This window comes from Hydra vulgaris, chromosome 10 (genome assembly GCF_038396675.1).
Source record: "Hydra vulgaris chromosome 10, alternate assembly HydraT2T_AEP".
NCBI classification, from domain to species: Eukaryota; Metazoa; Cnidaria; class Hydrozoa; order Anthoathecata; family Hydridae; genus Hydra; species Hydra vulgaris.
Genome location: NC_088929.1, coordinates 33,550,471 through 33,567,500, shown reverse-complemented (window position 1 = coordinate 33,567,500; position 17,030 = coordinate 33,550,471). Strand labels below are relative to the sequence as shown.

General features: G+C 25.7%; 1 protein-coding gene across 1 annotated transcript in view; it reads left to right on the top strand.

Annotated features, from left to right (window-relative positions):
• Nucleotides 1–12,127, top strand: part of LOC101239919 (signal peptide peptidase-like 3) — a 24,694-nt gene extending 12,567 nt beyond the window's left edge. The window contains exons 8-13 of the mRNA XM_065807867.1: nt 613–684; nt 859–947; nt 1,207–1,252; nt 3,399–3,525; nt 7,349–7,458; nt 11,872–12,127. Coding sequence (XP_065663939.1) covers nt 613–684; nt 859–947; nt 1,207–1,252; nt 3,399–3,525; nt 7,349–7,458; nt 11,872–11,949 — 522 coding nt within the window. The 3' untranslated portion in view covers nt 11,950–12,127. The remainder of the gene's footprint in view (nt 1–612; nt 685–858; nt 948–1,206; nt 1,253–3,398; nt 3,526–7,348; nt 7,459–11,871) is intronic.
• The last annotated feature ends 4,903 nt before the right edge of the window (nt 12,128–17,030 follow it).

Sequence of the window (17,030 nt, the reverse complement as noted above, 5' to 3'; positions counted from 1 at the left end):
GAAAGTCAACAAATTTAATTGTGAGATAATGTCAAACTATTGAATTTTTAAAATAATTTTATACTTAATTAGAATATAGTAAAATATTGTTAAAAAATATTCTCTTCAGCTAACATATGTATTCTTTAAACCTGTCAATTGGTAAATGCACTTTTTTTATGCACATATTTATGCATATTATATTATAGATATAATAATATTATATTTGGATTTATTATATGAATATATATATATTATATTTGTTGCACTTATTTACGCACTTGTTTTAACTTTCATCAGTTGTCGTTAATTTTTGTAATATTGTTATATGTCATAACATAGATAATTATTATATATTGTAATAATTTATATATCATAACATAGATCCCCCTAATCACTTTTTGATCAAGTTTTAATCGCGACTTTTTCTCTGTTTTTCATGGTATAACTGAGAATTTTTCTTTGAAACTTTTTGCTAGCAAATTAATTGGAACATTATTCTTTTTAAGCCGCTCATTTAACATGAATTATTCCACTTTAACTTGAGAATACTCGCTAGTGCAACCATTATTTATAATGGCGTATTTATAATAACTTCGTTATTTTATAATTATGCTTTTGAATTTATATTAGGTGTTCTTATCAGAGCGCATTTTTAATGTTAATGTAATGGTAAATGTTGCAACTCGCCAGGCATCCAATCCTGTAAGTCCTTATCTCATTGTGTCTTATTGTCATTTTATTGTTATCTTATTGTTCATTGTATTGTTAGCTTTCATATTTAAACTTTTTGATTTGTAAATTATAGTTTTAATTTTTGTTTAAATTTAATAAAATTATCTGTATTATATATATTTTTATAAGTATGTTATTTTATAGGTTACCTTAATAACAAATCAACTTAACATGGAGAATGTTGTTCATCCACCTAATTTATTATCACTTCCTGCCACAATAATGTTTCCAAGGTTTTTTTCTATAATGAATTGAATATTAAAAATATAAATAATGTAAAAGTATATAAATATGTAAAGTAAAGATATATATATATATATATATATATTTATATATATATATATATATATATATATATATATATATATATATATATATATATATATATTTATATATATATATATAAAATATTTTATCCTTTATTTATTAAAGTTCAAAATGTAAAACAATAAATAGCATTTTTAAATCTTTTAAAGATATTTAAAATTTTAGTTCAAAACACGATGGCCAATTTTCAATTCTTGGTCTTGGAGATATTGTAAGATTTATTTCTTTGAACCTTTTTACACTGTTAATTACTTGTTATGGTGTTTTTTAATTTACTTGTTGAGTTTTTTTAATGGGTTAAAATTAGTATCATCTGAAGTTGCTAATTATACCTGAATTGATAAAAATATACCTTGAAATATACCTTGAATTGATAAAAGTAAGAATTTAAAGTTTTTCCATGAAAAGGGTTATGATAAATTTCATTATAGGAAGCATGTAACCAAAGTTTAAAATTAAATCCCTTGCCAAATTTGTATGTTAAGTACAATATTTAGCGTAGAAATAAGGTTTAAGAAATTTAATGCTTTTTTTTAACATACTTTTACCAATTAACAGCTCTATAGTTTTTTTCTGTTTTTTTCCTTATTGTGTTTATTTAACATGGATATATTTATATATAAATCCAGATGTTTTCAGATAAAGAAGGGTATTGATAATAATATATATATTTTTTAATTACCTTTTTTTGTCTGAAATGATACGAAAAAGTTCTTTAACTATGAAAAAGTCTTTCATATCTAAATTATATCTGCCCAAACCATCAGACAATGTATGCATCAAAATATGTTGAAAAGTAGAAAAATGGTGGTAGATTTAATTAAGGGACAAATAAAAATGATGTCTTTGTGCATCAAAAAATTTGAAATGAAAGAATGATCAGTGTGGTATACCAACAGCTAAACACATACGCGGTTTTGTGACAGTTTGAGATCGTTTTGCTGGTTACATAGTAGTATTTTTCTCAATTTATAATTAAGGGATTTTTTGATAATATCAGCAATAATCTGCCAGCCTTCATCTTTTAGAGGTCAGCAAAAAAAAATTGATACAAAGGTTTTACCATAAGTTGTAGAAGCAAGGTCAGCAATTTTTTGCCAACCTAAAACAGTTCTAGGTCTGCAGTTAGGTCAGTATTGCCTAATACTGACCCTCAATCACAGGATTATAATCTGACTGAGTTGTTACAGAAATCGAATTACCTTTACAGAACTTTATCAATTAGTTTAACTTAGAAATTTCCAACAAATGCAATCAGTCAATCTAGAACAACTCAAGCAATACTTGCAATGCGGTTGTAGTAAAAGTTCACCATTTATTTTAAAGAAACTGGTATACAAAATGCAGTAAGCTTTTATCAGGTTTGAAAACTAATTGGGATTTTATAATAATGCTAGAATGTTTTTTCTTTAATTTTTTTATTTAGGTATTAAACCAAATGCTAAAAAGAATAAAACTAAAAAATTAACACTAAAAAAAAGATATTAATGGTAATTAGCTCCAAAATTAAAATAATTACATTTAAAAAAGCAAAAAAAAATTAAAAAATTATAATTAATAAAGTTGATAACAAAGCATTATTTTTTTATTTTGTCATTTTATTTCAATAATGTCTTCAATAATAAACTTAAAAAAATATTTACCCTACATCTTCTAAAATTGAAATAAAATTTAAAAAAAATTTTAAAAATATTGCTAAAATTTTTAGCTTTTTATATAGTTGAAATAACTTTAATATTTAAAGAAATTAAGGATGATAATTGTTACGTTCTTTGAACTTTTTAAAAATTTTTTTTGTGTGTTATTAATGGGAATAGATATGGATGGCTAATAGATATTTTATCATTTAGTATGTTGATCTAATGTTCTAATAGATTTTTTTTACTACTGTATTCACTTTCCTTTGGCCAGTGGAGGGTGTGAACAGGGTGTCTGCAGTGGAGGGTGTAAACTAGTCTGCTTCAGGGAGAAACAACTTAAGAGTCAAGTTAAGATTAAACTTTCATACCATTTTCAAAATTAGTATTTTACACATCATTTTATTATTTTATTATAGTTTTCAAAATATACACAGAGTATCTATTATATACAAGCATAAATACATATAATATGTATTAAGCATAAATACATAAAATAATGAAAAGTATACCAACATAAAAATTATTTCCTTCCCTCCTGTACAAAGTACTGTTAATTTAGTTATAAGTATTTTAAACTTATTCTGTTTTTTATTTATGTTTGGATTTGAAGTTCTGCCTTGAAATCTTTATGTTCCCTTTTGCATGTTTTAGGTTTTCTGTAATGTTATTTATTTTTAGAATTGCTTTATGTGTTGATTTAGCTCCGTTTTTTTTAAGGTGATACCTGGTTTGCTGCTTTGTTTTTTACTGAAGTTTTATTATAATAAAAGTGTTTTTATTAATGGATCTACTGCAAAGTTTAAACCAATGTATTTTATGTCCTCATTGATTGGTTACTTATTAGGTTTGTCAATTCTCACTCAATTTGATTTTTTTTATTTATACTTTGCTGGATAGTTGTTTGAAAATAGTCAAATAACAGCAGCTTATATTGAAACATTAAGTAACATAAGTGAACATCTTGAAATGGATGTTCATTAATTGAGATTAATGTATTTGTTTGTGTGTGTATATATCCACTTGCACACAAACACACACACATTTAAGCATTCTTAAATGTGCAGTGTTAAATTTTTTCCTCACATTAAGTTTAAAAATCAAGATTTTTCCAGACAGAGAAAAAAACAAAAATGAATAGAAAAAAATGTAGTCCTGGCAGATGACCATTTCATTATGTTTATACTCAAATTTTGTAGTGATGTAGTGGTAAAGCGCTCATTTCATAAGTGAGAAGTTCCGAGTTCAATCCCCACTACGTCCCTGGTAGTATAGCGCTTAACTTGTTCCTCTGCATAGGGGCCTTGTTTGTCAAGGTTTATGTTACAGAGTTATAGAGTTGAAAAAAGATTGTAAGCACAAATAAAAGTAGCCTACTCAAGTATAGTGGCTTGAGGAGGTGAATTAAAATTAAAAAAAAGAGAGAAACCAGCAAAAGCATAAATATACACAATAAGATGTAGGTACTGTGGACAGTGCACGAAATGACTGAGCTACTGAAGTATATTTGAAGTACATTGAAAAACAAACTATTTCATAAGCTTTGTATACCAATTGTAATTTATCAACACTTTTTTAACAAGTAATAAGCACAACTATGTTTTTTTTTTTTTGTTTTTAAGAAAATGTTATGGTTTAATATTAATATTTTATATAAATATTGTGGTTTTCAAATATTTCTTTATAAAATTCTGTTGCACAGAAATTTATAAAGAAACCACAATATTTTCAAAAAAAAAAAAAAAAAAAAAAAAAAAAAACAAGTACAAAGTTATATTTAAATAAAATACAATCAATAGAACTTTATTATCAATAGAAGATGTTATATGCAAATTTAAAAAGCAATATGTAATATTCAAACTTATATAACGATACCTACAAACATCTAAGTGTACTATTGACAGTAGGTAAGTTGAGTTTGCAGATTGTATATTTATAGATCATGTATCATGTAGGAAAACTGTTAAAACTTTTCATATGCATGTGTGTGTGTGTATATATATATATATATATATATATATATATATATATATATATATATATATATATATATATATATATAAATATATAAATATATGTATATATATATGTATATACATATATATATATATATATATATATATATATATATATATATATATATATATGTATATACATATATATATATGTATATGTGTATATATATATATATATATATATATATATATATATATATATATATATATATATATATATATATATATATATATATATATATACATATACAGCGGTGGCCAAAAATTAAAGACCACTTTTTTTTTTTTCAAAATTTATTTTTAACCTTAGTATAATTTTATTTTGGAAAAAGGTATCAAAAAAAGAAAAACATTTTTAGAAAGAATTTTTATTGTATTTTATAATTATTATAAAAGAATTTATAATTTTTTTATAAGATAATGTTAAAAAATTAAAAAACTGACTAGTAAAAAATATAAATGGGAAAAAAAATTGGACAAAATTTCAAAAAATATTTCAAAACCAGTTTCAAAAATATTTCAAAAAGCAATAAAAAAATAATTTAGAAACGTGTTGTTCCTCCATTTGTTTTCAAACACTCTTGTACTCGTTCTGGCATTGAATTCATTAAAGTTTTGATTACTTCATCAGGCACATTTTTCAAATGATGAGAGATAGAAGATTTCAAATCTTCCAAATTGTAAAGTTGTTCTTTACCAAGCTTGTGATCAAGCCACGACCATAAATTCTCTATTGGATTCAAGTCTGGACTATTGGCAGGCCATGGAAGCACTTGAATTTTATTAGAATTGAACCAATCGCTAACAACATGCGCTTTATGACACGGCGCATTATCTTGTTGGAAAATAAATCCATCTTGCAACTGCCATAAATCAATGCTAGGAATAAGCGAGTTTTCAAAAATTTCGATGTCTGTAGATGATGCTTGTCTGTTTTCTTTCATTAATCTCACTAACGAGCGAACATCACGGTCATTTGAAATTTTATTGCGTCCAGTCCTATGACGATCATTAATTGACTGGGTCTCTTTGTATCGTTGAATTATGTTAATAATGCAAGAGTGAGACCTTCCGAGCTTGTCTGCTATTTGTCTGATGCTATAGCCTTCTTCTTTTAATACAAGAGCCGCGTATCTGTCTTTTTCTTCCATCTTTGCACGCATTTTTGCAATATTTTTATATCCTTATTGCAATTCAAAAAATAAATGTTTATTTGATATCGAAACTCAGGTTTCAACATTTTATTTTATAGCCAACGTAATAAGCAATTAAGACAGTTAAAAAAATAATGGATTAATATTTTTAATAAGTGCAAATTAAAGATTTGAAAGTGGTCGTTAAATTTTGTCCAATTTATTTGAAGAAGATTTATAAGTAATCATTTGTTTTTTAATAAGTTTAACACTATTTAATTAATAAAAAATTATACCACTTTAATCCGTATGTTTTAATTAACAAGATATTAATAAAAAAAAATTTAATATGTCAATTAGAATCTTCTTAATTTTAATTTAAAGATTAAGAAACCAACTAAAAAATGAGTGGTCTTTAATTTTTGGCCACCGCTGTATATATATATATATATATATAAATTAGTTAAAAACACTTATCTAACTTTTATCTTCTACTCTAAGTTTCACCATTGCTGGATCATAAGGAAATTTTTTTCTATAAATTGAATTTTTTTTGAGATTTAGTAACTCTTCCTGATGATCCAGCAATGGTGAAACTTAAAGTAGAAGATAAAAGTTAGATAAGTGTTTTTAACTAATTTATTATTGCTATGTTCTTTAAGAACATTGAGCACTCTATTTGTAAAATACACTAACATAATTTACATATATATATATATATATATATATATATATATATATATATATATATATATATATATATATATATATATATATATATACATATATATATATATATATATATATATATATATATATATATATATATATATATATATACATATACATATATATGTATATATATATACATATGTATATATATTTGCATAAAATTTCTGCAATACTTTCTAAACTATTTAATCCCTGGTTTTATGAGAGCAAATAGTTGGTTTTTTCAAACAATTAAATAATTTGTTGCATGATTGATAGTATTTCTTTTGCTTGTGACGTGTTCATAGGGTTTTGTTCTTTAACTTTTACTGTTTTTATTATATACTAATGGTAATAGTTGTAAATAATTTCATTGTACCTCATTTTGCTGAAAATGCCAAACTTCTATTCATTAATAAATCACTTCCACAGGTTTGTAAAAATATTAAATTCAGATCTCCATTAGTTGAATAGTAACTGAATATATTAATATTTCCTTATCCAAAAAAAAAGTGAAAATTATTAGTTTAATATTTTTTCATCTAAGTATTTATATTTAAGTTTTTATTAATTTATTATTACTTGTTTTTATAGTAGTTTAGTTAAAATTAATTCAGTTGAGTGTCACTTAATTGACTTGATTTTAACTAATAAATAGCATTTAACTTTATTTATGTAAATTTATTATCTTCTTTTTTTTAATATAAGGTGCTATCATGGGATTTTGCACATTGCTATTGATTCTATTATGAAATATCTCACCTAAATATGTATTCGTTTTCCATTATTAATGAATTTAAATATATTTCAGGTTTAGTTTTAGCAACTGTGGCATCAGATGTTTACCACGTCGCACAACCTGCTCTTTTATATTTAGTTCCATTTACTGTTTTACCATTAGTAGTTCAAGCCTATATAAAGGTATACCACATATATTATTATATAGAAAAATGTTTTTCCTTTTTTTTGTATAAAATATTTTGTATAAAAATCATTCGATAGTAAAGTGCATAGAGAATCAAATAAGAAAAAAAAAATTATTAAAAAGACTAAGAAATTAAAAAAAAACAAGCTTTCTTCGCTATAAAAATTATGAAATTAATCAAGATAATTTTCAGAAACGGAGAGAAAAGATTTTTGCTCACAAAATTGTATTTCATTACTTGGTGGCGTATGAAAAACGTTTTTGATTTCCTAATAAACTGTTTCCGGATAGTAAACCTAGATATTTTTTATAATAGTCAAATGAGGTCTTTGAAAAATTTATCTTTAATCTTTTGGGATGACCCTGACACTAACCTCAACTTAATTAATAACAATTTTTCATTTGTTGCAAGTAGTAGCTTCTGATGAACATCTTCATTGTGAACATTGTTTACAAAGTCTGATATAACTTTAATAGATTTTTTAGAAACGTTGTTAACTACTGCAAGGTTGGCGACAAGTTAGGAAAATATTTTAAACTGGTCAACATATTCCCATAGTGGTACAGGTTTAACTAAAGTTTATCATTCAGTTTAGTTTTAACAAACTAAATATGATGCAAGAGTTTTCTTCCACTAATTGTGCAATACTTAGTGGTTTTTCTCGCTCAAAGTTAAGAGCTTTTAACAAATTTATTTTCTCTGAATGCCTTAACAGCTCTGGAACTGTTTTTAAGAAAAGCATTTTTCTCTCTTTGCTAGAGAAGTATCTTGATCAAGAAAATTAAGTGGTTCATCAAGGTACCATATGTGCGAATCCATTGAAACCATCATGACATCAATTCCATTTAAAAAAATTTCAGAATGCTGAACATGTTGTTCTATGTATTCTCTGTATTTCATCATTTGCCAATAGACTTATATATCTTGGAAAGGTGCACCGTATGGTAAAGAAATTTTTAAAAACCATACCATATAAAAGGTTGATATAAATTCGACTATCTGTCAATTTATAAGAAAACTGCAACTCAATATCTGAATCTTCAGATAATAGATAGGACATAAAATGTGCTTGAGGCATGCACCCTGGAGTTTGAATTAAAAAAATTATTTCAGGAATTAGGTGCATCATTAAGAGCCATTTTGCAAAACTTTCTTTAATCTAGTATCTAGTCCAGGGATTTCAAAGAAAATGTTAGCAATAGATTAGGAATCATATTTAACAAACTTTAAAGAGTTAATGCTACTTTTAATATCATTACAGTTTAATTGGAACTGTTTGAACATTAAGTTTTTTAGAGATTTATTTTTTTCACTTAGTTTTTCACAGAAATGTTTGAGATGTAGTTCATAAATATGTCTCCTGCAAGCCAGTTCTTGTAAAATTGAGTTTAGTGTATGACTAAATCCAAAATTAGTACCTGAAAGTCTTCCGTAACAAACTGCTTTGTAGCAGTTGTATCAAAACGTAAAACTTTCACATCATCAAAAATTCTATATTCTTCCAGTATTTTAAATAAAGCATCATCAAAATGAGGCATTGAAAAATCAGTCACATTTCCACCTCTATGCATTAGATCTCTTGGTGAAACACTTAAAAGACTTTCGATTAAACGAGTGATATTATTCCAACAAAAGTTATCATGTAAAAGTAATAAAATAAATGAACTTACAAATAATTATGACATATTTACAATAATTCACCATATAACACATACTAGCACCACGGCAACTAAAGTACTACTGCTACATTTGTTTTATTGTTCAATAATAAGAAATTTTTTTCTGAAAGTGTTTTGTCTCATTAACCAAAATTTAATCAGACAAACCACTTTTTAGTTATAAAAGTAAATGAGCCTGCAATTATTTGTAAATTTTGCTGCAAGTTTTATTGTTGTTGTCATTATATGATTTTTGTTCTTGTAATCTCCTCAAGACTTTGTTCAATGTTTTTTTAATGCAATTATTCTGATTGTATTATAAATATACTAATTGTTAAAACAATACAAGTAGACTTATACCACTTTGTCTTACAAAGATGCCTTCTGAATAAACAGTTAGAAGCACTCGAGCACAATAAAGTTCTGCTATCCTTTAGGTCTATAAGATTTTATATACTTATTATATATATTCACCTCAGTGGTGGGTATGGAACTCAGAACTTTTTCACATGATGAACGTTTAACGTAAATTATTATGAATTTTTCACATGGTAAATGTTTAAACTTAAATTATAATGAATTTTCACATATGAATAGTATTGTAAAAAATATAGAAGTTCAACTTTACCAGAACAACTTTATGTAGGGGCTAGTTGTCTCTGTTTTTACTCTAGAAGTTCTGTAGCCCTAGTGATGCATTTTTTTGTAAGTCATAAAATATAGCCTTAAAGAGTATGAGTATAGTTCACATTTTTGCAATTCACGCGCAATCACTTGTGGGTAAAATGTATTTGCAAAAAGCAACCCAATATCAAAATGGTAAATATAGATATATTGTGGTAATAGAGAAAGTAATCTTTACAAAGTAGTTGGTTTTGTTTTTATGATTGTGAATAGGTTTATGGTTGAAAAAAGAAATTGATGAGTGTTTTACCTCAATGCATCAATCTGAATTTAAAATAGGAGCTGATGTTACCAATAACCATTCTACCAATGTTAATGCATTTTCATAGTTTCATAAAGCATATACTGGAGATGGAAAACCATTCATTTATCATCCAGTTTATAAAGGAGTATTTAAAATATACTTATCATTTGATATACTCCGTTTAATAAAAAATGTAAAAAACAACTTGTTGGATTCAAAAAAGTTGTCAACTTTACATAGGCAATATTTGACGAAACAACTACAGCTGCAATATGCGAGTTTTATCATTGTTTTATATGTTATTTATCACACTTAATTCAAAGCAGAAACTCAAAACATCCAATCAACTCAGCAATGCGAATTGTGATAACAAACCCACACTTTATTGAGAAATTGCAAAATGTATTGAAATGTAGTCAAAATGTAAATGTTTTACATCAACCAGCCAAACTTTCATGCTCTAATTACAACACTGCAAGTAACTGTATTTCTTATGAGTGATTTTTTGTAAGTAGGCTATACATTACTTCCAGTTTACAAAGTGATTCTTTGGAGCTAGGTTTTAGTAAGTATAAATAAATGAGCGGAAATAGATTTTTTGTGAGTCTTTTAGAAGTATGTAACAGTGAAAAGATTTTGGCAAAAGTATGATCTATAATATTTTCTAAAAATGATTTCTGGGAAGAAATTATTTATCAGACATTTAATAATCCTAATTTTAAAGTTTTATGCAAGATATTGCTTTGTTGTCTACATAAACACTTGTGTCAGTTTTCGGAAGATAGCATAGAAGTTGCTGGCACTATAGCAAGTTATTTTTAAAAAATTAAAAAAAAAGATTTTGATATTAAGGTTAGTATAAAAAAACTAAAATAGTTAATAACAAATAAATTTTATGCAGATAATAACCTATATATCCAACTCAACCTCTGTCTGATTTTATTTGTCATCTTTTTAATATTTTAGATGTTATTTCTCCTATTCTGATTAACAACAGGCAATCAGTTAGCAAAAAATCCGGACAAACATAACGTTGTTACTCAAAGAAAATCTAACTATTATGTAACCGTTTTAATAAAATAAAAATAAAACATCTATAAAACAAATAACAACTCATAACAATAACAAGAACTCAAGCTTTTAAACATGAGCCGAAAAAAAACTACCCTGTTAATTTTTTACGGAAAATGCAATAAATCAAACCGTGTAATAATTTAAGTAGGCCATGTGCCAACTAGCCCTGGTCTTCCCGAGTTTCTCATATTTTTGGTTATTTTAACATTAAGTTATTTTTTCTTTACACAACATTTTTTTTCCAAAACCTAAATCTGAAATAATACCAAAATCTTATAATTTCTGTTTTAAGTTTTAGTTTTTAAAAAAGACATGTTGATAACAGTTTTTATAACTGAAAGCGTATATCCTGTATAAATATCATTTTAAATATGCTTCTTTATCCTGTATAAATATCATTTTAAATATGCTTTTTTTTTTTTGCACAAAGTTACGCTGTTATGGTACCAAGTATGTCTTGTTTCAAAATATATTAGACTCTTTTCACGACAATTACTATTTTGTTGTTAAGCATTATGAATAGATGACATTTTTATAAGATTTCAAGAAGTTTTTGTTAAGGTTTTTTATTGCTTTTTTTTTTAAGTTGTAATGTCATTATGAGATTTTTTTAGTGAAATTTGCTGTTTAGTTTGATTTGATAGTTTATATCCTAATATTGTAATAACATTTGCAGTTTTAGCGCCATCACTTGGTATATATTGTTTTTGATCAAAGAAATTATAGTTTTTTAATAATTTTTTTAAAGGGTGATTTAAAAGCAATGTGGAACCATCCTACTTCATTAAAACATCCTGCTTCGATCTCATCAAAACATATTATTTAATTTATTATCTTTATATTTTGAAATAGTTGTAGAAATCAAATGTAAAAAAATATTGTATTATATTATGTAATTGATATTTATTTGTAAGTTTATTTATAAATATTTTGATTTTATACGTTTTTGTATTGTAAAATAAACTCTATGTAAGTTCTTATAAAATATAAATCTATTTTGACGAGTCAGTTTTCATATTTATGTTTTTTTTTTTGTATACTTTTTTTATAATCGTTACCATTTCTAAAATAAATCTTTTTATTAAACCTTTTTATTGTAAACCAATCTGGCAACAAGTAAAAAAAATATTGAGTGAAATGTCATATATCGTTATAATTGTCTTGAACGCGTGAATTACTTAAAAAGTGGCTGAAAACTAGAAATAAAAAAATTAAAAAACAAACAAACATTGGTGTTAAAAAACAAGTTATAAAATCTCATACTTTTTTTTGCGATGAAATATTAATCATCTTTGTATGGAACAATTATATGCGGTATATGTTTATATTATATTCGGTAGTGGTGCAGTGGTAGAGCGCTCGCTTCATCAAGAGGTTCCGAGTTCGATTCCCACCACGTCTCTGGTAGTGCCACGCTCAACTTGTTTCTCCGCGCAGCGGCTTTGTTCGTCAAGGTTCTCTTCGAAAGTTATATTTATTTTTTTTATTAACAAAAGCATTGAATTTCATGACTTTAAAAAATCAGTATTATGCTATTAATATTATTTCTGATTATATAGTAAAATTGTGCACAAGTCAAATAATAAAAATGTAATAAAAAAACTGAAACTTCACATTTTAAATAATAATATACACAAAAAGGGACTCAAAAATGATACAATTTTCATAGGGTCCCTACAAATATTTTTCTTAAAAAATTACATAAAGTAGGGTACCTATGCATTACAAAAAAAAAAAAAAAAACTTATATTATATACTTAAATATATAAAATTATATTATATACTTAAGAAAATCATTTTGTCTATTGATAATATACTTTCATACTTTTAATAGGAAATTTATTTGAAAATTTCTATTTTTTATTTAAATTATGTTTTTCTTCTAATATTGTTAAACACAGTTTTTTTTTTTATTATTATTTATTTTAAAATATGTAACACGTAAATTTGTAACGAGTTTGCAGCGGTTCTCGACGACAAGACCTTAAGGTCTTCTACGAGTCTCCGCATTCTTTTTTTTTTTTTATTATTTATAGTAAAAATCCTCACTTGTAATTGTTTATATTATTATATCTTAACTTGTAATTTTATAAATATTGAAGAAATGAAAAAAAAAAAAAAAAAAAAAAAAAAAAAAAAATATATATATAATTTAAAAACTGGTCATTTTGCGATTATGTTTCATCTGAATGACCTCTTGTTGATTGATAATTTTCTTGGCAAGATTTCATTAATTAAATTTACTTTTTTAATTTCATAGAATAACTTGTACATTTGAATCAAGTAACCCCGAATCCGTCTTACAACTAAAAGTAGTGAGATCTATCTAATTTATCTAATCTTTTCTCATAACATAGTTTTTTTAGTGACGATATTGTTCTTGTAGCATGATGCTGTACCTTTTCTAAGAGGTTAATTTCATTTAGACATGAAGACAACACAGATACAGCGAATTCAATTAACGGCCTTAAAAGTTGTTTGTATAATTTTTAGTAATTCACTATTTCAAACTTAAAAATGTATTCTCAACATACTCAAATTTTTATTTGCTTTACTTGCATATAGAGTTATTTGATTTTTCCATTTCAAGTCAGAGGTAAATACTACGCCAAGAACTTTTTAAGCGACAATGGTACTGTCTTAAAGGCATATTTTGCATTATATAAAATCTTTTTGAGTTATTTTTACTAAAGTGCATTATTAAACACTTTTCAAAATGAAACTTTAACAGCCATTTATTGAACCAATTGACAGCTTTATCTAAGTCATTTTGCAATAGGTTAACACTTTAGTGTTAACCTATTTCAAAATGATTATCAAGAGGTGATTGTGAAGCAAGTACTTGCTTCACAATCAATTCTTGATAATACTTTTGCATCATTGACATACATCTTTGAAATGTTAACAAAGTTCCCAGGCAAGCCATTAGTATAAATAATAAATAGTAAAGGGCCAATAACAGAGCCCGCCTGCACACTACTAAATATATCCTTCTAAGATGAAACAATTTTTCCTATGACAACTTTTTGTCATCTGTTTTTTAGAAATGATTCAATTTACTTTATTTGGAACGTATGGTTTATACGCTGCATCAATGTAAAATATAAATCTATTATACATTTCCTGGACTGATCTGTTATTAAAACACGCTAACCAATCCACATCGGAAAACAACCTATTAACTGAATTGAAATTTGCTTTCCTATAATCTCAAACAATTACTTCCCATTTATAAAACTTTTCTGATCTAACAAAATTTTGTAACTTAGACGTAAGTACCCTCATTCAATATTTCCTAGATCTGGATGTGATTCAATTTGGAATAATCTATTCTCTTGTGTTGTAAATTTTAAGTCAAGAGTGTTAAGGCATTCATTGTTCGATAATTGAAAGATTGGGAAAAAAACATGCTAAATGAGAAAGTGATCATTTAAAATATCATAAAATCTGTATTCATGAGAGTTATCATTGTTTTAAATCGATTCGATAACACCTTTGGACCATTTAATGTTTCAAAAATTAAAGTTCCCCATATTTATAATATTTTTGAAATTGCGTTTATCAACGCAGATTCTTGCAGTTTTAAATGCCTTATTAAAGATTTCCATATCAACTAATTTATTTGGTCTATATATACAACCTAACAAATAACTATCGTTACAGATAACAAATTTTTTTATTTTTTTTCTTGCGAAATAAGTTTATTTAAGTCGTATACCATAATATAAATACAAATAGCATGGGACAAGATAGTTGGTCTTATCACCAAGCCCCTTAGTCTATACCGTAAATTTAAAACAACAAAAATTAAAAAACATACTACTTTGTAGTGCAACCCATATTTGCTCAACTTTGTTGGAACTCAGAGTTTTATTTTCAACTTAATAAAATACAAAATTGTTATCTATGTATATTGCAACACCACCACCAATTTTACCACCCTTACGATCTTTTCTATACAAAAAATAACCTTCTAAATTTGTAATGGTCTCTCTGAACCAAGTTTCCTTATTTTTCCAAGTTTAGCTTATTTCTTTCTTGTCTCAATTGAAAATCTAACATTCTCTCAGCTTCAGTAAGATCTGGTGAAGTATAATCATTTTTAATGTTACTAATGTTTCTCAATTTTTTCGATTGATACAAAAGAGAGTTTCTCTTACTAGAATTTTCTAATTCAACTAAAATTGGACCAGTTTTTTCCCTTTTTTTTGACCGCAATCTTCTCACATTTTTTGTTTTAACATCGGCTCCAAGATTATTATATAATTTCGCAATTTTCTTATTACCATTTCGGATTGTAAAGATTTGTCTGATTCGACTCCATAAACGATTCCATAAACGATTACAATTTTGGCTCTTTTATTTCATTCATTTTGTTCATTGACAGCATTTACTAACGATAGAATTTTTAAATGGTAGGAAATCTGCGGAATTCTCTTCCATAAACTTAACTCTTTTCTCTAAATCGGAAATTTTATTGTTTTTCTCTGTTAATTTAAGTTTTAATTTAAAAAATTTTTTCATCATGTCATCAATCTGAAAACTGAAGCCGCATTTTTTGTTTACAAATTTAATCCACCATTTGTAAAAGGGGCAAAGTATTGTATAATAACCTGTAAAAACCATTTATAATTTAGGCAAAAGCAGCTTCACTTATTAGATCGAAGTTTGACCTCTTGTATATATAGCATATATCTTTGAATAAACCTTATATATATATATATATATATATATATATATATATATATATATATATATATATATATATATATATATATATATATATATATATATTTATATTATATTATGTTGTCAGAAATTGAAGAAATGCAATTTTGTTTGCCTTTTAAACAAAGAAAAGCATTCTAAATATTTTATACTAGCATTTTTCAAATAATTATTATGGAATCAAATGAATTCATTTGATTCCATTATAACAGACCTTGAATCATTAGGGAAAATTTAGACTTTTTGGAACTATTCGAGTCTAAATAACAGACTTTGCTAATATTTGATTGAAGATTTTATTATACTGATGAGAAAATTTTAACAACAACAAAAGGTTTTATAAAACGTTTGGTTCCATCAAATAAGATTCCTAAAAACTTTGGATTATTTTCTCAAAAGGTGGTAAGGGGTGTCATTGGAACCATGCAGGTGCGTAGAAGGGGAGAGGAAGGTCCTAAATTAGTGGTTTTACTGCGTACCTACTTTATGGCTCAACTTGTTTTTCTGCGCAGCGGCCTTGTTCATCAAGGTTCGTGTTTCAGAGTTATAGGGTTGAGATAGGGTTATAACCACAATTAAGTAGTGTCCTTGTCTGTAGTGGCCTTCTCGGTCTTGGGGAGGTGAATTAACAAAAAATAAAAAATTAAAAGAGAAAGTTTAACTTTAAATTCATAAGCTGTTAATGTTGTAATAGATTGGGAGTGACTTTTGAGTAACTTGACTATCAATCTGCAGCATTTTAATGAAAAAAAATAAACTATTATTAGCTTTACTTTTGATTCAGAACGAAAATTGGTTCTACTATTGTGTTAATACTGAGGGGTTCCGCTTATATCTGTACGCCATTGTTACCTTTGAAGAACAAAAGAAAGCAACTTTTTGAATTATAACGTTATCAGCATTTATAAGTTTATTTTCAAATAAAAGTTATGATAACATTGATTAAAAACAAATTAGCATACTGATGGATAAGAGCCTTGACTGATGCTCTTATTGAAACTTAAAAATTAATGATACAGTAGATATATTGCTAGATGAAGATTCACCTTCAAGTAAACTTATATCTTTTATTGATTTTTGTATAGAATTTTTTAATAAATAGACGCGTTGAAACATCGACAAAAGGCTGTTCTATTTAGTCTTGCAGTCTTCTATTAGAGCTATTTGCTTTTCAAATAT